The sequence below is a fragment of the Myotis myotis genome, unplaced genomic scaffold (assembly GCF_014108235.1).
Source record: "Myotis myotis isolate mMyoMyo1 unplaced genomic scaffold, mMyoMyo1.p scaffold_m19_p_17, whole genome shotgun sequence".
NCBI classification, from domain to species: Eukaryota; Metazoa; Chordata; class Mammalia; order Chiroptera; family Vespertilionidae; genus Myotis; species Myotis myotis.
Window position 1 is genome coordinate 26,620,356 of NW_023416321.1, and position 23,595 is coordinate 26,643,950.

Sequence of the window (23,595 nt, forward strand, 5' to 3'; positions counted from 1 at the left end):
TCCTAAGACAACCATCAACACTTTGTGTTGTTATTCTTCAGGCTAGATTCTCTGGCCACAATACAATTAACCTTTCTGTGACTCAGTCAGAACTATGTACATTATTCCCAAATTACTCTACATACTTAATGCATTTTCAGTAAAAAGGCTAATTTTTTTTTGGTAGCATTTATAAATTGGGCCTACACATAAAAGATCAAAGGGTCATGTAGCCAACACACTTAAAAAAAACACAAAACTAGGAAGGGTGAGTAGAGATCAAGATTTACTGTAAAAGATCTAGTAATAAACACAGTGTATTATTTGCATAGGAATATAGAAAAAGACCAATAAAAGAGAATAGAGAACCCTCCAAAAGATCCACACATGCAAAATCTTGATATATGACAGATGTTGTAGGTCAATTAGGAAAGAAGCGGCTTTTGAGTAAATGGTGCTGGCATAGTTGGTTATTCATTTAGAGGAAAGAATAAAATGGATTCCAACCTCTTACAATGCCATAAAACTAAAGACAGAGGGTCAATCATCAAAACTTTTAGAGGCAAATATAAAGAAAGATCTTTATATCTTTGGGAGCGGAAGGACATCTAAAAAGACACATGTGGGGAAGACTGGTAAATTTAATTACATGAAAATTAAGAACACCTGTTCATTCACCAAAGGGTGTAAAAGCAGCCATAAATCCAGAAGATTTTATAACATATTGGAGGCCCGGTGCATGACATTTGTGCACTGGGGGGTAAGAGGAAAGGAGAGAGAGGGTCCCTCAGCCTAGCCTGCGCCTCTTGCAGTCTGGGAGCCCTTGGGGGAGCGGGCCTAAGCTGGCAGTCGGACATCCCCCAAGGACTCCCAGACTGCGAGAGGGTGCAGGTGGGGCAGAGGGATCCCCGCCCCCAAGTGCATGAATTTTTGTGCACTGGGCCTCTAGTGTAGGATAATACATCATAGGTCTAGTAATCAGAACATATCGTTACATGTCAATATGAAAAAGACAATTAAGTGGAAAAATGGCTAGAAGATATGAAGAGCCATTTCACATAAGAACACAAAAGCCTAATAAATACATAAGCATATGCTCCACTGGCTATCTAGGGCTGTGGGCAAAGCCCTGGGTTATAGCATTTGGGGGTATAAACAACTCCGACATGGCTGTGTTCAAGCCACCAACCTGATGTCACTAACCATGGAGTTGAGAAGAGATGTACACAATCAGCTCTCCTGAGCCAGTGCCAGTTGATCCCAGCACATACATCAGTAGCTTAAAGTCATTAGTAACCAGGGAAATGCAAATTAACCCACTATGATTAATTATCACACCCGACAGACTGATAAAAATTAAAAGCAAAGGAAAACAAAGTGCCAACAGGGATGTGGAGTAAATGGTAATTCCCATTCAACCGGTGGGAGTAAAAACTGTTCAAACGCTTTTAAACACAATTGGGCATCACCTAGTAAAGCTGATTGTACACTCATCATTCAACCTAGCCACTCTGCTATGCACGGAAGAGAAACGATTACACATGGAGAGCAGAATACCTATATCTATATCCATGTCTATATGTCTATATCTATATCTGTATCTATCTATATCTACACAAGAATGTTTTTAGTATCATTATGCATAATATGAGAAAACAGAAACAATTGGGCGGTACATCAAATACAGAATGGATAAATACACTGTTGTGTATCCATTCAATGGTGTACAATCAAAGCAATGAAAAGACAAACTTGCTATATAATCTTTAAACAGATGAATCGCAAAAACATGTTGAGTGAAAAAAGCAAGGCAGAGAAACAAATACAATGTATTTCCTATTTATGTAAAATTGATAAACAGACAAAACTCAAGAGCAATTTTAAGGGATATATACATACATAGGCTGTAAAATTATCAAGAAAATGGTTAACACTAAATTCAGGAAAGTGGTTACTAAATTCAAACGCAGTTTTCTCTGTTAACTATCTTGGGCCTTAGGCAAAATTGCTTAACTTTCACACTTCCTCCGTTGCCTTAATCAAAAAAACAAAACCCACCACTAGACTTTCTCCTCCCATCCCCACAAGACAAATTAGCAAGTTTTGAAACAAAAGAATAAAAACAATATAATCAATTAAATGTTCAATAATTCCAGGATTTAATGCCTGAGCTGCATGTACAATGTTGACCAACGACCCGAACAAAGGAAGCTATCTGAATACGGGCAGGCTGACAACATTCACGCTGCCCCATCACGACACATCACCCCGTGGCTGAATAACAGAAGACAAACACTGACCTAGTTTAGAAGTGCAGACGAAAAGAAAATGAAAACAGGATACATGGCTACGCAAGGGAACCATGGTAACCAGAAGAGGGGCCTGCTTTGCTTACTTTATTTTGGTCAGAATAATCAGCAAGCTGAGCCTTCAGCTCCGTGATCTCGGCCTCCAGCAGCCGAATCACTTCTTCGTAGTCCGTTTCCATGCCGCGCGCCTGCCTCTGCGCGGCTTCGGCCAGGTGAATCCGACTGCGCAGGGCTCTGGTTTCTTCAATGACTGCTTTGGCTTCCTAAGGTTTCAACATGGATGTCATTGAAAAAAAAAAATCACACACACATGCAAAATTAGCTCAGTGGTTTAAAACAAAATATTTCCTCTCTCTGGAAGTTATAATTCTAAAACTTAATATGTACATGGTCCCCGCATCTCAATTTTAAAATTAATATTCATGCTATTTTATGATGCTGCCTGATCTTGCTTTTCCTTTGTTGGCTTCTGAGATGATTTTCAGTATGGGATCCCCAGCTTCGCACACGTAGCATTACGTTTTGAAAGTAAGGAAAGCAGAGGAGAACTGAAAATGACAAGTAGGAGACTAAGAACTGGTTCAAAAGATAACAAGAGAAAGCTTCCAGAAAACTCCAGTCGGTGGTGAGGCTCCTTCTGGGAAGGTCCTTGGAGCTTCATCAGATACTGCTGAGAGGTTTATAGTATGTGGGGCCTCTCCAGGTTCATGCCTCAGGAGCCAAAGCCTACTCCTAGACACCAGTCTAACGCCTACTTTTCTCTTTTCGATTTAAGCCAAAAGGTAGAATTCAGTAGCAAAATATATAGTTATTTTGATAGGATGCAATGCTCACAAGACACTTATTAAACATGTTATGTCTCTGGTGATTCATGGGTCTCCTCTCACTTGACTTTTATAACACTACTGGGAGAAAGAACTTATTTAAAAAATCATTTTATACATAATCAATCAGAGGCTCAAGGAGGTTATATAATCCAAGGACACAGACGAAAGCCAGAATTTAAACCCCACCCGCCTGACTCCTTAATGCTCGGTTCACCATTTTACTCTGCCACCGGATGATAAAAACTAAAAGCAAAAACAAACAACACTATGGATTCGCTCCATTCTCCACCTGGGAAGAGGATGGGGTGGCCAACCACTTGCTCTCTCAAAACATGCCTTGGTGCTGGGTCCACGAGTCCGCCCCGGGACACATTCTAATTTAACATGGCGGGTCCTATACTGTAAACCATTTCTTTTTCTTTACTTGATGCAGAAATTTCTTTCCTCAGCAACGGAATTTTTTCTGCTCCAATTGCCATGGCTACTTTAATGTTCTTGGAGCTATTATATTACAGGATGCTGATTTTGTTTGAGCCTAAATACGACTGAAGTGAGGAGAGGGTTGGGAATATGGATATGTTCTTAAGGATCAAATTTTCATTCATACATTCAAGAACTGTTTATTAAGTACTTACTTCATGTCAAGTTCTGTTTTAGGTACTGAGGATAGAGCACTGAATAAAATAGACAAAAAATCCTCTCTTCTGCCCCTCAGAATTTACACTCGAGTTTGGGGAGATAGTAAATAGAGATTACCAGTGAAGATCTCATTGAGAAGACATCTGATGAGAGAGCTGCAGGAAGAATGGAGCCATGAAGATTTCCCAAGGGGGAGCTTTCTGGGCAGAGAGAACAGTTTGTGCAAAGGCCTGGAGACTGGACCATGCCTTGCATGAAACACCTTTTCCCATCCCTTTACTTTCAGTCTGTGTATCTTTTGATCTGAGGTGGGTCTCTTGTAGACAGCATATATATGCGTCTTATTTTCTTCTTCTGATTGGAACATTTAATTCATTTACATTTAAAGTGATTATGAATAGGTATGTATTTATTGCCATTTTATTCTTTTAACTATGCTCCTCTGTGTTTTTGTTTTTCTTCTTCTTCTAAAAGAAGGTGCTTTAACATCTATAATAAAAAAAAGCGTAATATGCTAATTAGACCAGACAAAGCTGGGCTGCAAGGGAAGTCTGGGTCCCAGGTGCCTGCTGGTGGCCAGAGGGAAGCTCAGGTCTTGGGTGCCAGAGGGAAGCCAGTGCCGGCAGCTGGGGGAAGGAAGGTTTACTCTTGCACGTATTTTATGCATCGGGCCTCTGGTTGCCTATAATGCTGGTTTGGTGGTTAACAAACTCATTTAGCTTTTTCTTGTCTGGGAAGCTCTTTATTTCTCCTTCAATTTTAAATGATAGCCTTGCTGGGTCAAGTAGTTTTGATTATAGTTCCTTTTCATCACCTTAAATACTTCATGCCATTCCCTTCTGGCCTGTAGTGTTTATGTTGAGAAATCATCTGACAGTCTTATGGGAGCTCCCTTGTAGATAAGCATTTGTTTTTCTCTTGCTGCTTCTAAGACTCTGTCTTTGTCTTTAACCTTTGAAATTTTAATTATGATGTATCTCAGTGTGAGCCTCTTTGGGTTCATCATATTTTCACTCTACACTTGCTGACTTGCATGTTTTTTTCCTTCACCAGATTAGGGAAGTTTTCAGTTATTATTTCTTCAAATAGTTTCTCCATCCCTTGCTCTCTCTCTTATCCTTCTGGTACCCCTATGATGCACACAACTCAGACACTGACACCCCTCTTCCCCCCCGAGTCTGCCAGATCTCTGTACCCTGGCCCAGGCAGCTGACTCCTCAGCAAGGTGCAAGTTCCGCAGGGAGTCCAGTGGGTGGGGCTACTGCTTTCCACCAGGCTGATGCTGCAGAGAGGGGAATGCTCCACCCAAGAAAGATGGCATCTGCAGTGTGGGAGAGGAACTGGGCTCAGGGAACCTGGTGGCTGCTCCTTCAGCTCTCTCCCCAGAGTCACAAGCCCCAGTCTCTCTTCACACAACTCTAGTCTACTCTACCCTCATTGGCCCTTTAAGAGGGTACCTGTGTCTCATAGACTCCCGTCTCTCCCTGGAAGACAGAATCTCTGATTTTCACAGCCAGATGTTTTGTGAGTGCCTTTTCCTGGCTCTAGTGCTCTGGGCTAGGGAACCTGGCTTGAGATTGAGACTCCACGCCCCTCAGTGGGAGCCTCTGCAGATGCAATATCCCTCTGGAATCTCAGCTGCCACCAGTGGGAGGGGGGGCAGCCCTTTTCCCACCAGTCTCGATGTGGTTCCTATAAATCCTTGGTTAGAAGATCTCTCCAGCTCATCTTCAGTTGGTTATTCAGGTTGATTGCTCGATATTTTAGCTGTAATTCTGGTTTGGTCCTGGGAGGAGGTGAGTGTAACACCCACCTACTCAGCTGCCATCTTGGAGCTCTCCAAAAGAACTTCTATCTGGGGAAGTCTTGACACCTTCTGAGCAGAAAGTGAGATGAGAACACAGTGCTCTGGAAGCTAAAGATGGCAGCAGGGAGCAGGATGGAGAGATGTAGCCAGCATTCCGCCTACTATACTCTTGATTCACAGAACTTTATTTTCTTATTTTATAAAGTAATTGTCTTATAATGAAAGAGTACTTTTAAAAAGAAATGTCTGGGGAAAGAAAAGGATGTTTATCTAGCTATGTCGGTCACATCTAGTTAGTTCAGCCCAGGTGATCAGGAGTCACCAGTGTCACAGCTCAGTTAACTTCACGTCACACTGTGCCGTGTGTACAGGCGGTAATAGCTGACGGCAATGGCTAGCACTACTCTACGTTTCACAAGGATCAACTCAGTTAATCTGCACGCTGCTGTGTGAGGTATAACAATCATTATCTTCATTTAATGGACAGGAAATTGAAGCACAGAAAAGTTAAGTGACTTGCTCAGAATCACAAACCTAGTAAGTGGCTGAACCAGGATCAGAACCCAGGCAGTCTAGTTACAAAGTTCATGCTCTCAGCTCCTATGCCATGCTACTTCTCCAAAAATCACTTGCAGATGACAGTATCATCAGTGCCCAATTCTACATGAACTTAGGATGTGGACATTACAATCTACTCAGAAACCTTTGAGGTGGTTATATCGTCCCTCATTTTCCATTCAATCAAGCTAGAAAAATATATATTTCACTGAAGAGAAAGAGGACAGAGCATTCTCTAAAGCTGCAGTGAAGAGTAAGTAATTTGATGATCTGGCTCCACATTCACTACATGCAGCTTTTATTCCTTTATAAAACAGCACTGTATGCTAAGCGAAACAAGCCAGACAGAGAAAGACAAGTATCACATGACCTCACTCAGATGTGGAAATTATGGACAAAATAAACTGTTAAACAAAATAGATTCTGAGACAGAAGCATAGAACAGACTGTGGAATCTCAGAGGGAAGGCGGGGGTGGGTGGGAAGAGATCAACCAAGAACTTGTATGCATATATGCATAACCCATGGACTCAGACAATACAGTGGTGGAGGCCTGCGGTGGGGGAGGGCTATATGGGGTCAATGGGGGGGGGGGACATATGTAACACTTTCAACAATAAAGATTTAAAAATAAATTTTAAAAAACAGCACTTTTCTTTTTGCTCAAAGAATGCTAGTTAATTAAATGAAGAATCTGGATGAATTTATAGAGCCATTATAGCGCAGCGATGGTAATACGGTGTGAAATGCAGCTGGGTGGTAAAAGATGCAGAGGTTTTGATGCTGAATAAATTCATGCTAGTTCTTTTGTTAAAGGTATAACTGTCAGGTTGGTAGATGTGACCCCTTGGCAGAGTTCTAGCCCAGTTCCCACTGAATGGCTGTTCAGAAGATTAGTGCATGGAAATGATGTCTCTTAGAGGAAGCGGCAAAGAACAGACAGCAGCAGTGTGCTGTATTGAGCAATACAGAATCCCATCAATCTATTTCCTTTCCTCCTGGGTGATCTTCTAATAACTAACTAACTATAAAGCCTTCTCTAGCAGTAACGATTGAGGCAGAATTTTCCCAATACATCACCAGGAGCCTGAAATCCCATCAGGGTAAACACTGTAGCCAGTTCCCAGAGTCACTTTGTATCAGGTAAGGAGTAATTCAGTTTAGGAAGTTAGGAAATAAAAGAGAAAGTAAGATGTAATAGTAAATCAAAAAATTCAACATAATCGACATAAGTATTACTCTTTTTAATAGTAAGGAGTATGAGCAAATATACTTCATACTGAATTATGAAATCAAATCTCTGACTTAATTTGTGTGTGTGTGTGTGTGTGTGTGTGTGTGTGTGTGTGTGACACTGAGGAAATGCTTTCAACTCATACTGTCCCATCATAAAATAAGGATGTTTTCCACCTCACAATTTCACAATGAATCTTCAGGAAAGATCAGCCCAAATTCTTCTTTGAAAACATATTTCACACTAATGAAAATCTTTGTAGGCTACACATTCTTTGACCTTAGCTATGTGATTATGTGGAGACAAAGGGCATTATAAACTCACACAAAGGGCAGTGGGAACTCAGAAGGAAGATAATATGGTGTGTGTTTCCCGCCATATAGCATTTCTGCTATACACTAACACTAGCATTAGATGAGCTATACCTAGGTCAGAATCTTAGGTCTGGGAATTTTTTCACATTTTGGTGGTGTAATTCTCTAAGACTTAGTTTGTTCATTTGTAGCATAGGAAACAACATTGTTTTATACGGTCAAAACAACTCTCACAAGAGTGTTAAAGAAACTAATGGTTCTTGTTAACAGTTTTTCCCCCGTTCTTCTTTACTGATTCTGAAAAATATACATAATCACTGATGCGATTAGAGAGCTAGACTAGATGAGTTATTAAGGAATTTCCCGAGGCATTCAATTACTAATATTGAAATTTAGAGACGTTGTTTGCAAACATAATGCACACGTCTTCTTTAATGTCAGCAACAATCACGTAAAGTCTTTTCTTCTCTAGTTATGAGTTGTGATGGCTTGCTAATGTAAAGGAAAGCGCCTTAAATGGCAGTTGCATGCTTGTAATTAGGCTAGCAGGTTGCATCACTAACCTTAGAAGTTCTGTAATTTTTAAGCTAATCAGTAAATCTTTCAAAATGTCAATGGATGACAGGAGCAAAAGGAGACTTCAAAGAGATATATGTTTTAGTGGAATGTAACTTACACTACCAAGCTCAAAAGATTGCTTCTCTTATCAGCTTCCTACATTCACTCACTGGAAAACCTTTCTTGGTCTAGGTCCCATTACAGCTTGTGAAAAAGATTAGGGTTTACTACAGGAAGAGGGCTGTTGAAGGAAAAGGGTTTTAAAGCAAGTTATATCTAGTTTCCTTAACTTAGGTATAGGTTTTAGAAAAATATGTATCAGAGTCTTCTCAATGGATGATCTCAAAGTAATTTGGAGATATTCATAAACGAACCTGCCAACTCATCCCTTAAGCATGGACACACTTGGGGGAGAAAATTAATCCACAGAACTTTACACAGGCCTTTGGAATGTGCTTTCTCCTTTCCCCTGCACACATCAGGCCCACGACTCCACCTCCTCACTAACCAGTTACTAAGCACTGTGCAGTCTTCATTTATGATATATTTGCAGCCAACCCTTAACTTCCATTCTTACCTCCACATTACTGATTCATGTCTTTACCAGATCACACGTAGATACTATGAAAATCATATAAGTGATCCCCCCCGTCTATTGTGCTCATCACTCTACTGTACTCTGCACACTTCTGAAGCACCAATTCTCCTGAAATATTGCTCAATCCCACCTCAGGTAACAAGCCTAAGTACATGGAACATGACAAAATGGTACATGACAAATACTTCCTCCATTTCCATACTTCAAGGTTCTCCACTACTTGTTCCAAACCAGTCTCTGCAGTCTTAGCATATTCAACCCTCTTATATGACTTGTACATCCAAATGCACTAACTTACAATTTCCCCAGATTAAACTCTCCTACCTCCACAATGCTTTCAAGCACATTATTCTTTCCACTAGGTATACACACTTTCCCCCTCTTCTTTATCCAATTCTCCCCTATCCTTCAAAACCTACTTCATTTTACCTTCTTTAATCTTTCCAGACCACTTCAGCTTATAATGATTTCCCCTCCTTTTATCTTTTATAATATCTGTGGTCTATTAATAATCACATACCACTTAGTATCTTCTACTGCTCTCTTGAACTGTCATTAAAATATAAATATTTTACTACCTAATTTTCTAAAATGAAAGTGTCTTACCTACCCAAGTTAGAATGCAGGCTGAGAGTTAAAACCCTACATAAAATGAACAGGCGCTCCACTTAATATAAATATGAGATATAACTGAGTTGACATCAATGAAAATGACTATTTTGTTTTTCATGGACACAATAACTGCCCTAGAGAGCTTTATTAGGTACAAAGCTTTCATAGGAAAGTTCTCTCTAAAAGGTTTATGGGAATATTAATAGAACTGTATTTCATTTAAATAATTGTAATAACAATCATAAAGCATGCTATGAATAACACCACATAATAATAAAGCAAATTATTTCACTAAATTCCTTTTATATATGTAAAATCAACAAAAATCCTTTTGTAGTATTTATCAAGCAAATGAGATTATGGCAAACCAATGAAAGGGAAAAAATACCAAAGTTGAAAACAGGTAGTTACACTTTATCGTGTTTAACAATTTTATTTCTTGTTTTCTCTTTAGATTAAGAATTTAAAAGATTTAAAAATTATGCACACTAGTATACATTTCCCTAAAATTTACATTTTTCCATCATAATTTAATAGAGTGCATGCTCAAAGAATTATATAATCTTGAAGGTCCTTTCCAACACCACCCATATTTCTGATTCAATAATTCATGTCGTGGCACTTAATTTATGTGTAAAAATGATAGATATTTGCAAGTCCAAGAAACAAAGATTATCTTTAGTTTGTATGAAAAAGTAAAGTGCCCACTTTGCAAAGGAAGATTTGGTTAAGCTTTTTGGAGGAAAAGGAGGTCAATCAAATTATAATTAGCTCTAATTAACCTTCCCAAGAGCTGTCAACTTCTTCACCTGCAGCTGCCTCATTCTCCAAAAGGCACAAAATTGAATTCTGCTTCTGAACATCAAAGAAAATCAAAGAAACAATTTTTAATCTTGGTTTATAAACAGACGTCCCTAATCAAAGACAGATACACAAGTGCATCTATCTGGTAAATTTTACCACATGAACTTATTCACAATATAAGTATTAATTAGTTAAAACCTGCTTTGACAATATATTTAACCCTGTTCATGTATTTTCTAGTTTAGTGAAGGATGACATAAAATAAAAACCTATTTTCTGACTTCTTTAATTCTGGTAAAAAATGTGCCAAAAGGGACATCTATATATATAAAATCCTAAGCGATGGTTACAACTGAACGACTGGAATGACCGGTCAGCCAGTCGCTATGATGCTCACTGATCACCAGGGGGCAGACACTCAATGCAGGAGCTGCCCCCTGGTGGTCAGTGCACTCCCACAGCCAACCTCCCATGGCCCCATAGGCCTTGATTGCCGCCAGGCCAAGGGACCCAACCCATGCAGGAATTTGTGCACTGGGCCTCTAGTTTGTTAATGGTATTAGAAATTTCTTTTCATAATCAGTATTTAAACCCTGTTCATCAAAGCCTGGTACAGCTCAAAGGCTATTTATAGAATTAATGTGAAGTTTGGGGTTTAAGGCAGACCTCACTTCAAGACAGAAATTATTCTTTCTATATTAACCTATAGAGATTTAATCCAATTGAAATCACAATTTTATCAGATTTTGTTTTGAAGGAACTTGACCAACAGTTCTAAATTTGAATCTAGATATAATAAGACCTACATAATAAAGAATATTCTTAAATGGATTTGGAAGAAAATAATCAGTGAGAACTGGTAAGCAAATGTTGAAAACCACCACCAACAGCAAGGAGAAAGAAAAGAGGAAGGTGGGACAAGGCTCAAGGATTTAAATCATATATAAACCTACAATAGTTGGTACTGGCCAAAGAAGAGTTAGATGAAACATTCACTCACCCAATACATATTTTTTGACAACGCAACTGGCAAGACTTGATGTCCCAAACAGACCCTAGATTATGTAAGAATTAATCTATGATAATGGAGATACCACAAAATAAGTGGTTTCGATGACAAACTATTTGGGGAAAAGAAGTACAAAGTGTTGACCTTCATCTCATACCATACACCCAATGAAGTAATTTCTTAGATGGACTAAGTGAATTCAGACATGGAAGGAAAACTAGCTAAAAATGTATCTGAACTATTGCTAAGAATGAACCTTAAGAAAAGTTTGTAAAAAGAAATCACAAAAGATAGATTTGATAACACAAAACACTTCTGTTTAAAAACTTTGAGAAAATTACAAAGGCAATTTGCATATAGATGAAAATATTGCTGAAAGATTTGATAGAAACTGCAATAAAGAGATCTGATAAAATGATGGGGGGGAGGGGAAACAGGTACTAGTTAATATAAGAGAAGGGAAGAAGAAAAAGCAGGAGAGGTAAGAGGATTCAAGATAAATAAGAGGCATATGGCCCAGACTGGCAGGACGTCATTAGCAATCATATCAGGAAAGCAACTGCATTCAATAGTGAAGAATTCTGAGGGAATTCACAATTTAATTTGAAATCGTGGTCACACACAATCTTTGGCAACTAACATGGATAACGACGAATCAAAGTATAATATTTTCAAAAAGGGTGATTTATTTATGTAAATAAATTAGGTAGGTAGGACTAGAGAAGTCTTGTTTTTAATTCTAAAATAGCTTCTGAATATAAATCATGTAACACAATGTCAGGAGTCCCATATTGAAGTAAGAATACCGAAAGTGTTTCTCACATAGTAAGCTGCCAAGATAAGAATTTTATAGTATCAACTGCCTTATCACTACTTCCTCCTTGGGTAAAATTTACTAGTTTGTCAGCCAAATTAATATATTGCTCTAACACAGAGATGTTTAAAATACGCCCTGAAAGGTGCTCTCTTAGCAACTGCCTAATGCAAGTTTAGAGATTTGTATTTGTTTATTTTTAGTTAAATAAGGAAAATTATAGGGAGTAATGTCTACTTTGGAATATAATCGTGCCTGTGATGACTCACTACCTACCGGACACTTAGTCTGAAATGCTTTGTAGAAAATGAAGTTTTTGCTCTATTTTTCTTTTTTTCTTACTAGTCGAGAACTCCTTGTAGAGAGTATATCTAGCTTTCCCAGTGCATCCATACAAAATAAGCATTAAATAAATGTTGCTTAAATTCTCTTGCTAAGTGTGTATGTTAAATCTAACTAAGAATGAACCTTTAAAAAAGTTTAAAAAAAGAAGAAATCACAGAAGGAGATGGATAGCACAAAAACACGTGTGTTTAGAAACTCATCTCCCTTATAAGTTACTACAGGCACACTTGAAACAATTGATTACGGAATGCTGAATGCGGTCCTGAACAGCCAGAAAATAGTGGCTCATCATACAGAACCCAGAACCCTACCATCAGTTCTAATGAAGCCAACCAACTGCAGAAAATACGGAAATCCAATCAGGTCCCCAGTGGCCCTCTGCAATGGAAACACAGGAACATTTTACTATAGTAACCTTTTAGAACAGAAAAGACTGACAAATCAAATATATGTGTGTGTTTTTCTTTTTTTCCCCCTCTAAAGATGAGATTGACATCCTAGGCTACTTACTAAACTGAAATACTACAAAAAGCTCAGATCACTAAAGAAGAAAATGTGGGACTCATATCAATTCTGAAAATTAGAGACTTTAGTGTTTCTTTAATAAATGCACAAAGAAACACAATCTCTGAAAGTGTAAAATCATGAATATGTCTTCAGTAATCACATATCATTGCTCTTTTTAGAAACAGTACATTTATTCTGTCCTTACAGTTGCCTTTGTTACTTATTCCGTAAACTAAGATAGTTCCCATGCCAGCTGCACCAACTATAACTAAGTTCATGTTCAACCTCAACTATCCACAGGGAATCCTATGCCGATTGGACCTTAACTTTCTGCCGCAGGACTTTAAGCATTCAACCCAACCTTTGCACAGGTGAGGCCAAATACAACTGGGCTTATTTGAATCTAGAGAAGTTGCCAAATGAACAATTTCCCCTGTTTCTTCAGGGCAAAGACTGGTTCAGACAAGCTAACTATTTTGGCTTTGGACCCTGTTCACCAATTCATTGCTGCCTTAGGTCATAACACGATGCTGAAAGGAACTTTAAAAAAACAACTTAAGTGTGAGAGCAGGTTTTAGAAAGTTGTTGATCAAAGGAAGTTGCTAGAAGACGGTCCATGCCTGTTAAAAGCTGTTAAAACTTGAAGAAAAAAATAACAAGAAGTGTAACTTCATGGGAAATTGTGCTTATGATTTTAAACAGTGAAGTTGAGCTATTCTGTAAGGCAAAGAACTCATTAAAAATACTTAGATTTCAGAGAACAGTGCAGCCAATTTTGACAAAAGAGTCAGTAAGTATTCTGGTAGCCATGCCTGGGTGAAAAAAGGAATGTGCCTTATACTTCAGTGGAAAACATTCCTTGCCAGTTTGTTCTTCCATGTTATATTTCTTTCTTCCCTCTCTCTCCCTTCCTTTTTCCAATTCCCCCTTTCTCCCTCTCTTTTTGTTCTTCATTACTTTTTTTTTGGGGGGGGGCCACTACACTAAATAAAGGTAAAATAATTTAAAATAGCTAATGTACCTTCAAAAGAGGAGATTATTCTGTTCTTAGGATCAGGCCAGTGTCTCAAAATTGTGCAATTAAAAGTTCACAAGTGAGTGAACAAAAGATTTATCAAATTGTGTTTTCTTCTACCTTTGGAAGGAACTAGTAACCATCACTGTAAAATAAATTGAAAAATCAATCAAGTAATGTTTTCATAATTAGGTTACCCATGTTTTTAAAGGATTTATAAGTATACTAGAGGCCCAGGGCACAAAATTCATGCATGGGAGGGGGGTGTCCTTCAGCCCGGCCTGCACCCTCTCCAATCTGGGAACCCTTGAGGGATGTCCGACTGCCGGTTTAGGCCCGATCCCTGTGTGGGATCCCTGTGTGGGGCCACACAGGGATCGGGCCTAAACCGGCAGTCAGACATCCTTCTTGCAATCCGGGACCACTGGCTCCTAACTGCTCACCTGCCTGCCTGTCTGATCACTCCTAACCCCTCTGCCTGCCTGTCTGATCGCCCCTATCTGCCTCTGCCTGCATGCCTCATGCCCCTAACTTGCCCCCCTGCAGCCTGATCAACCCTAACTTGCCTCCCTGCTGGCCTGATCACCCCTAACTTGCTCCCCTGATGGCCCGATTGCCCCTAACCGCCTCTGCCTCAGCCCCCTGTCTAAGCTGCAGTCTGGCATCCCTCTGCGGGAGGCAACCTGGTGGATCAGGGGAAGGTACTGCCCCCATTACCCCGCTGCTGCCGTCACTGCTGGCCTGAGCCTGGGCCCTTAGCAGCAGCTGTGGCTTTGTCTGGAAGGACGTCCGGAAGGTCATCCGGAAGACCTCTGCTCTAATTAGCAAATTACCCTTTGATTAGTATAGATGGTATAATTATTAGTATCATACTACTTCATGTCAAGATCTTCAAAGGGATACCAAAAATTGGGAAAGAAATTTTGCCAAATTTCATACAATTCAAGTTTCTGGTTTTAAAGGTTTTTAATAGAAGAGGTATACACACTCTAATTGTAATTTTTTTTTTTTTATATTTTAGTGATTTTTTTACAGAGAAGAAGGGAGAGGGATAGAGAGTTAGAAACATCGATGAGAGAGAAACATTGATCAAGCTGCCTCCTGCACACACCTTACTGGGGATGTGCCCGCAACCAACGTACATGCCCTTGACCGGAATCGAACCCGGGACCCTTCAGTCCGCAGGCCGATGCTCCATCCACTGAGCCAAACCGGCTAGGGCTCTAATTGTAATTTTTAAAGGCTCTTTTGCTCATTGTGAAAAAGTATATTAATCCTTGAAAAAAATGGAGAGGTAGTTATTCTCACTAAAGCATTGGAACTCTTTCATTAGCAGTAACGTAACAAGTTTATAATACGTAAGAGAGCAATCAGTAACGCCAACAAACTTCTCCATACACAGTGAGAGTTGGAGGGCTAGTGGGGTGATGGTGCAAAGGTCAGAGGTGCTGGAGAATTAGTAGGGAGAGAAGGGGGAGGGGTGGTGAGCGATGAAGTAACTGCCATTAGAGGAGGGTGGGGATGGGGCTAAGATGGCAGATCGAGGAGGCTCTTGGAGGCCTTGTCATTTACTTGCAGGATTTTGGCTTTCACTCTGCGTGAGATGGAAAGTCCTGGAGAGTTCTACTTCAGTTTTAAAAGGATGTTTCTGGCCGCTGTGATCTGATTTGCCTGTATGGGGCGGGGCAGGGTAAAAGCAGGGTGATCTGGTGGGCAGCAATAACTGCAACCCAGGCAGGAGCTGTGATAGCTGGACCAAGGATGGAAGTGGTGCAAAGTGGCAAAATTCTGCAGTGTTTTTTTATATATACACAAGCATAGGCACACACATGTACATGTGTGTACTGTATAGATAATACACATAAATAAAGACACACACCTAATTTTTTTCTTAACCATTTGAGGGTGTTACAGACACCATGTCTCTTTACCCCTAAACACTTCAGTACAGCAGATAGTCTCTTACATACCACACTATAATTACCAAATTTAGGAAATTTAACATTGATCCACTGCATTCCAATTTTGTTTGTTGATGCAATTGTATCCTTTACAGCATTCCCCCCATTCCAGTGCAGGATCCAGTCTAGGGTCAGGATTGTATTTAGTGTTCAGAGATGTTTAGCCTCTTTTAACCTGGAACCTAGCCTTTTATCACCTTTCTTCTATTTTTTTTATAGCATTGGCATTTCTGAAGAATACAGCCACATACACACACACACACACACACACACACACACCCCTTTAAAAAAATAAAACTGTCCCTCCTTTTAGGTTTGTCTGGCATTTCCTCCTAGCCAGGTCCAGGTTATACATTCTTAGTCATAATGCTACAAGGTGCTGTTTTGTCCTTCTCAAGGTGTCGCATTAGAAGTCACACCCACACTAGGGTTCCCGTTTCTCCACAACATTGCCAACACTTGTCGCAATGAATTTGTATGCATATATGCATAACCAGTGGACAGGACAATGGAGTGGTGAGGGGCTGGGGTGACGGGGGGGAGGACTGCAGCGGGCTGGAGGAGGTTAATGGGGGGAAAAGGAGGAACTATGTAATATGTTCAACAATAAAGAAACAAAAACAAAAAACACACACAAATGAATTAACATTAAAAATAAATAAGTATGTTCAATTTTTGCTTTTAAATGAAGAAACAAAAGATGGAAATTAAAAAAAAGAAGTCACACATGCCCATCTGATATCAAATTTTAACACGTGATGGAGTTGTCTGATTTCACTACTGGGTAGTTACTATTTTCCGCTTACAATAAGCAATTTCTAGAGAGCAACATTAAAGTCATTAATGTATAAATATTCTGCTCTTCATCAAAATTTCTCCCTAGATTTAGTATCTGATGATTCTTGTCTGATCCAAGTTTTTACTAAAACAGATGCAGAATGCCGATTTCCCAAATCTAACAGCCACTCCGCAGTTACTGGCTGGCACTCAACCGACGATAACAAGCAAAGAGCCCTCCTTTCCTCCAAATAAAATTGTATGGACTCCTGAATTACTTCTTTTTTGATGGTTTGTAATTCACTACTGTACTTAATTATCTTGGTCTCAAGTACTTCCAGATTTGGCCAATGGGAGCCCCTCCAAGCTGGTTTCTTGTGACATGCTCCCTGCACTGTGAAGACTTCCTTATTTTCTGGTATAACATGTTCCAGGCTCATCTTGTACGTACCCTCCCCCAGACCGGAAATCAGGCATTTTCCAAGGGTTCCTTTCAGTGGGGACTGGAATCTGGGCACTTGGTTATGCTATTAGAATATTTGCTTCTTGGCTCCTTAGTTGACAGAACTATGGACACACACACACACATGCACACAAATATTATCTACATACATACATATACTCATGTGCACATATACATTCATATACGCACATATACATATATTTTAGAAACTATGCACTCACAACAATACCTCCAATTCTAGTCCATTCCACAAAATTCTTTCTTGACCTCCTTCATTCTATTTTCTATGTCTTTGCTTTTTCATTGAGATTCTGGACTTCAACAACGATCAACCCATGTTCTGAAACCTATAATACATCTTAAAATTGTTTCAGGACTGTTTTGACCATACCCCTAAAACAAACACCCTTAAAATAGTTCAAGATTTGTTTGCAATTCTTTTCCAACTCAATCCTAGCCTGTCAAACATTGAACACAAATACTGGGGTCATGATTATATGCTCTGCAGCCACTTACGTAGCTTGGGGATTGGTTGCCAAAGGTTGGCTTCAATTCCCCTGAGAAACCATGCATGTGTACTATACGAGCCGTGCTCCTACAGCCTTGACATCTGAGTGCCAGCTTGCCCCTGCACTATATTTTTGGTTTATACTTTCTTTCCTTTAGTTTCTTGAAAACGTTGCTCTACTACTGCTTTACATGCTCTATTGAGAGGGTTGATGCTGGCCTTTGTAAGCTACTTGATCTTTTTTCACTTGGAGGCACTCTTTTTTGAAAGTCTCATAGTTTTACTTTATGTTCTAGAGCTGATCTTTCCGGGCCCCAATACCCAATAACATTCAGGTCTTCCTTTATGTCTGGAAAGTTTTCTTGGATTATGGTTCTAAATAGTAGTGCTGTCCAGTTGCTTTTATTGACTTCAAGAAACTCTTTTATTTATTTCATTCTAATTTCCCTGGTTATTTTTCTAGTTTTCTTTCATGCCTTTTCATTTGAATACTAGTACATTCTTCCGAGGGCAACTTGTAATTTAGTTTTCTTTTCTAATATGATTTTGTGTTTTCCTAATTTTTTTTTTCTTTCCTAAGTTTTATCAACTCTCATTTCATTTCTTCGAGGGTTGTTTTTGTTTTGTTCAATTTCTAGTCTTAGTTTTTAAATTTCTGATTCTTAATGCCAAATGCTTGCTTAAGGATACTTGAGTTTGGAGTGCTGTAGTAGTTTTGGTTGGCCTTGTGCTTGGAATGTTCTGAAGAGGACCACATTTAATTAATGGTCTGAGGAATGCTTTACTTCATATTGCCTGATTTTTACCATTGTTTTGTAATCTTGGGGACAGATTTATTTCCCTAGTCCACTTCTTGCATAGAAAGAGTTCCCGGTTCAACAGCACCCTCTTCTGTGCAATTTCCTCTATGGATCATGTTGTGGATGGCTGTGGAGCGGGTAGATGGAGGAGGTCTGACAAGTCTTATTTTCCTTCATTTATGCCAGATCCTTATTTCTCCCCCTTACATAGGCCACTCCTTTTTTAATTTTCATAAAAGTTTATTTGAGTCAAACTGATGACATTGTTGAGAAGAGAGATCTCTGGAGAATCTCTCTCTCTCTCTCTCTCTCTCTCTCACACACACACACACACACACACACACATTTTTAAAAGAATCTCTTTACTTTCTGTGTTTCCAGTCCTTCTTTCCCCGCTTGATTCAAGTTCACACAGTACTGGAGAGGGGTATTCGATGTCCTCCTCTCTCTTCCTTTCCTCATCTCCCAGGGGTACCACCTCTTCTCTGCTTATGATTCTCCCTGAGAAGCCAAGACTCGTGAGGCTGACACTTCAGGTTACACACACTTTCTCGAGTCCTGAGGACCACGGAGTCGTGGCCTAGCTCAGGACTTTGGCATCGATTGCTCCGTTTTCTCTTTCTGGGGGTGACTATTTGTACTTTGAGTTGCTCTGTTTCCCAGCTCTTTTCTAGCATCTGAAGCCCCACCTGCTCTGCTCTTTGAGTTCCAGGTTCTAGTGGCTAGCGAGCTGCAAAGCTTTGTCTGGTTGTTTAAAGCACATTTTTAAATGTGCCTGCAGGCCGGTGCTCTCTGTCACACAGTCCTATTGAAGGTATGGGTCCTGGCTGATTTTATTTGCACTAGTGGCTTTATGTTTTCCAGGGGGATGATGTTGGGGAGATTCAAAGCCAGGTGATGCCACTGATCTCTACCAATGTTCTCTTAAATTTCTACTCTGATTATTTTACTTGTTTGTTATCTGTATATCTGTTTTATGATAATGTCATTGTATCTGTTTTGTTGTAAGCTTCCTAAAATTCTTTGAAAAATGATGCAAAGTGAAAATAAATTTTTACTTGTTAAAAAAGATTTTACTGATTGATTTGAGAGAGAGAGAAACACTGATTTGTTGTTCCACTTATTTGTGCATTCATTGGTTACTTCTTGTATGAGCCCTGACCAGGGATCGAACCTAAAACCTTGGTGTATCGGAATAATGCTTTAACCAACTAAGCTACCCGGTCAGGGCCTAAATTTTTACCTTTTATTACTAAAAAAATAAATGTAAAAAATGCTCTGTCTTGCAGGGTTATTTAATTTATTGCTTGTCTCTTTTTATCTTTAATAATATGAGGTATGAGTAACAGATGAAAAGGGAAAAATATAAGAGAAAGAAAAGAATGGAAAAGCAATGAGAATGATCATTTCAGCCCATGGATATCTGGTTTTGAAAGTAATTTGAGAGAAGTTTTATCATTTTTTGAGCAGTAGTAACAGTCCTTCAGGACAAGTACATCAACTCTAGGATGTTATACAGCATCATTGCTCTACAACTATACCTCATATGTTTACACACACACACAAAACACATATAGACAATACATGCACTTACTTGTTTCACATTTTGGAGTTCTTCTGTCAATTGTTTCCTTTGTCTTTCTGATTCAAATAATTTTTCCTATATTTAAAAACCACTAAATTAATAATTTGTTATAAATATATGAATGGGTATCATTCTTAGAACTTTGTTTTCAAATTTATAAATTCCCCAAATAGCCATTGCTACTATCTGAAAATGTAATTCCATCACTTTTCTGGCTATACACACACACACACACACACATATATATACTAGAGGCCTAATGCATGAAATTCATGCAAGAGTAGGCCTTCCTTCCCCTGGTTGCCGGCACCAGCTTCCCTCTGGCATCCGGGACCCGGGCTTCCCTTTGACCCAGCTTCATCCGGAAGGACGTCCAGTCTAATTAGCATATTACCCTTTTATTATTATAAATACCATATGAAAGTAATTAGTTATTTACAGCAGAATTGTGATGAAAATGTATTTTCTCTTTAGACATGTTGTAAAGTCTCAGAATCTGAGGTCCAAAGTCAGTCAAGTTCAAAATATGTAAATATTAACTAAATTTTGGGTAATAACTATCATTGTCAAAGTGCTTCCAAATTGAAGAGCATTATTATAATTCAGAAGTCTCTCTTACTATATTAAAGAGGACATGAAACTGAGTTGAATATCATTTTTCTAATTTAGCTTATTCTTGGAAGATCATCCATAAAAATTAAGATACGACTGGTATAACCAAAATATGAAATGGTAGTTCTTAAAACAGAATATTATGCATGCCACCAAATATTATCATCTTTGAACTTAAAATTGAGCATATACCTTAAAATGTTCACTTTTAAGTATATCATAAATAAGTCCACATTTTATTGATCAAATCAGATATACTAAGAATAATTTAGGAACCATTTTACTATAAACTTAAACAGGAATTGCTTGGAGATTAAATTGAGTAGTAAATACTCATGGCAACACTGCAATGTCTGTAAGAAATGATCTGCTTGGTGGAATATTTCGACTCATCCTCGTCTAAGAGATAAAGTGAAGGTATACGGAGATGAATATACTGTAGCAATCTTATGCATCTGCCACAGACCAGGAGCCAGGAGACTGCTGGCTGCCATGCCTTTATGCTCTGGCAAGTCACCTTCACTCTTTCTGTCCTAGTTTTTTGCATCTGTAAATGGAAAATATAGCTATTTCCATTCAGCTTTGCAAAGCAGTACCAATGTGAACTCTGCAGAAAGGCTTTAAGTTAAATAAAGCCACAGCACTTCAAAAAATCATTCTCACGCCCTGACCGGTTTGGCTCAGTGGATAGAGTGTCGGCCTGCGGACTCAGGGGTCCCAGGTTCAATTCCGGTCAAGGGCATGTACCTTGGTTGTGGGCACATACCCAGTGGGGACTGTGCAGGAGGCAGCTGATCGATGTTTCTCTCTCATCGACGTTTCTGACTCTCTGTCCCTCTCCCTTCCTCTCTGTAAAAAACCAATTAAAAAATATTTTAAAAAATCATTCTCACAAAATAAAATTAGACATTAGCATCAAATTATCTTGGTTTCATTTTTGTTTATACCTTAAATCAGACATAAAGATTAGAGATGTCACAGGATAATGAGAAGCAATGAGAGACTACTCACACACTCTATGAACTTCATTTAACAATGTCTATTTCTTTGTGTGTGTATAATTTAAGTAGAATAACTAAGTACAAACAATATTTTATCGCAAATAAAAATATTTATTGCTGTATATACTCTTTTTATATAGCTAGACAAGTGGTTCTCAGCCAATAGATAGGTTTTGAGGTAAAGGAAATTTCACACTAGGATATGTTCAGTTATATTTCATAAAGCTTAAATATGAATTCTGATTTACTGAACAGCTCCTCAGAGGAGCTTGTTTAAATGTTACATAAGTATAGTTTTAAATTACAATTCTAATAATAAGGTTGATAGTCACTAAATGTATCACTAAATTTAGCAATGATAAACATTAAGGGAATGAAGAAGATCTGAGAGCCTCTGGAAATTCTGATGAACCATAAATTTAATGGTATCTACAGAGACAAACTTTATAAAAATGTTATTTTACCAAGGTAACCAATAGTGGAGATATTTTCTACAAGGATGTAAAAGAACTATTGTCAATCTATTTTTAAAACTAAATGTATTTTTAAAACTAAATTTATACCAGAAAATGTGGAAAGACAATGGTTTTAAGTTATAATAAAAAGTATAGAAAATACTTCTTTAGTAATGCTCACATACATTTGGAAGAAACATGAATTGCTAAAGCCTTTTGATAGAGAATTTGGTAACACACATAAAATTTTAATATGTCTGTATCCCTTGAGAAAACAATTTCACTTTCAGTAATTTATTCCATTTGTACTTTTACAACTGCACAATCATGCAAAGATATATCTATAATGCAATTTATGATGGAATTAATTTTAATAATGGAAAACTTAAAATAGCCTACCTATTCATCACTAAGAAACTGGCTAAATAACATAAGACAGAACCATGTGATGATAGGAGAGCCATTAAAAAGAATTTGGCATATCTGTGTACTAGTATATTAACTAGAAAAGTAGCCCAACACATGTTGACAAAGAGAATAAAGCAGGCAAGTTGTAAAAGAGTGTACCTTGTATTAAATGATTTTGTAAAAGTTGAAAATATATTAATATACTTATATAACATATATTTATATATTTTATGTATAGTTAATATATTTTTATATAGGGCATTCCCCAAAATGTATACATATACCTTTTTGACAGCTCAATTGATAGTCCCTTCTTTTCAAATTTAACCCATTGGAATTAATAATTATTAGTATTCAAAGTGTGTATACTTTTTTGGGGATACCTGAACATACATTCATTTTTTAGAAATACAAATGGCTATCTAGAGGAAGTCTACAAAAGGATAAATAAGATATGTTTAACAATGGCTTCCTCTAGAGATTGAAATTTAGAAATTAAGGTAGCAAGGGAATTTCTTTCTTTTTATGAGTTTAATGATTTTGCTTTAATAAAACTTAAATAAATAATAGAGGTTCACTTATTTAAGGCAATATTTTAAAATAATACTAAAATATAGAGCTATGTTGACTTAATAATAAATCAAGGAGTTATGTTGCTTTTCTTGAAGATTTAAAAACATTAATGGCTTACTATAAAAATAAGGATATAACTGAAACTTAATATTCTACTAAACACAGAATGAAAACATATAAAGAGAATCAAAATCTTAATGTATATTTGGGATATATTATATGGTTTTTCTTTCCTCAAATGATTTTGCCTTTATTCCAAATTATGTTAGCATACCAAGGTATCCCAGAGGCACGCCTAGGAACAGGGGAGAAAATGTTTTTCCCAATGAACATCTGAGGACCCAAAATTGTCATGGCATGTTTTGTGGGCTCCTCATCCTTGCCACCAATGTGAGAAAAAATAAAAAGGGTGAGAAGTAGCCAAATCAAAAGTTACAAGTAAAAACCACTGTTCACACTGAATCTTACGTATACTGTAAAATATAAATGAAAAGTCTGTGTGAACTAAAAGATTAACTCTCTAA

General features: G+C 38.1%; 1 protein-coding gene across 3 annotated transcripts in view; it reads right to left on the bottom strand.

Moving 5' to 3' along the window:
- Positions 1–23,595, bottom strand: part of STXBP4 (syntaxin binding protein 4) — a 121,663-nt gene that overhangs the window by 62,084 nt on the left and 35,984 nt on the right. For 2 of the 3 annotated variants that reach the window (XM_036340522.1, XM_036340521.1), the window contains exons 12-13: positions 20,032–20,097; positions 2,375–2,551 (exon numbers count right to left, since the gene is read on the bottom strand). In XM_036340522.1, coding sequence (XP_036196415.1) covers positions 2,375–2,551; positions 20,032–20,097 — 243 coding nt within the window. The remainder of the gene's footprint in view (positions 1–2,374; positions 2,552–20,031; positions 20,098–23,595) is intronic. The other variant, XM_036340523.1, reaches the window with a different exon arrangement.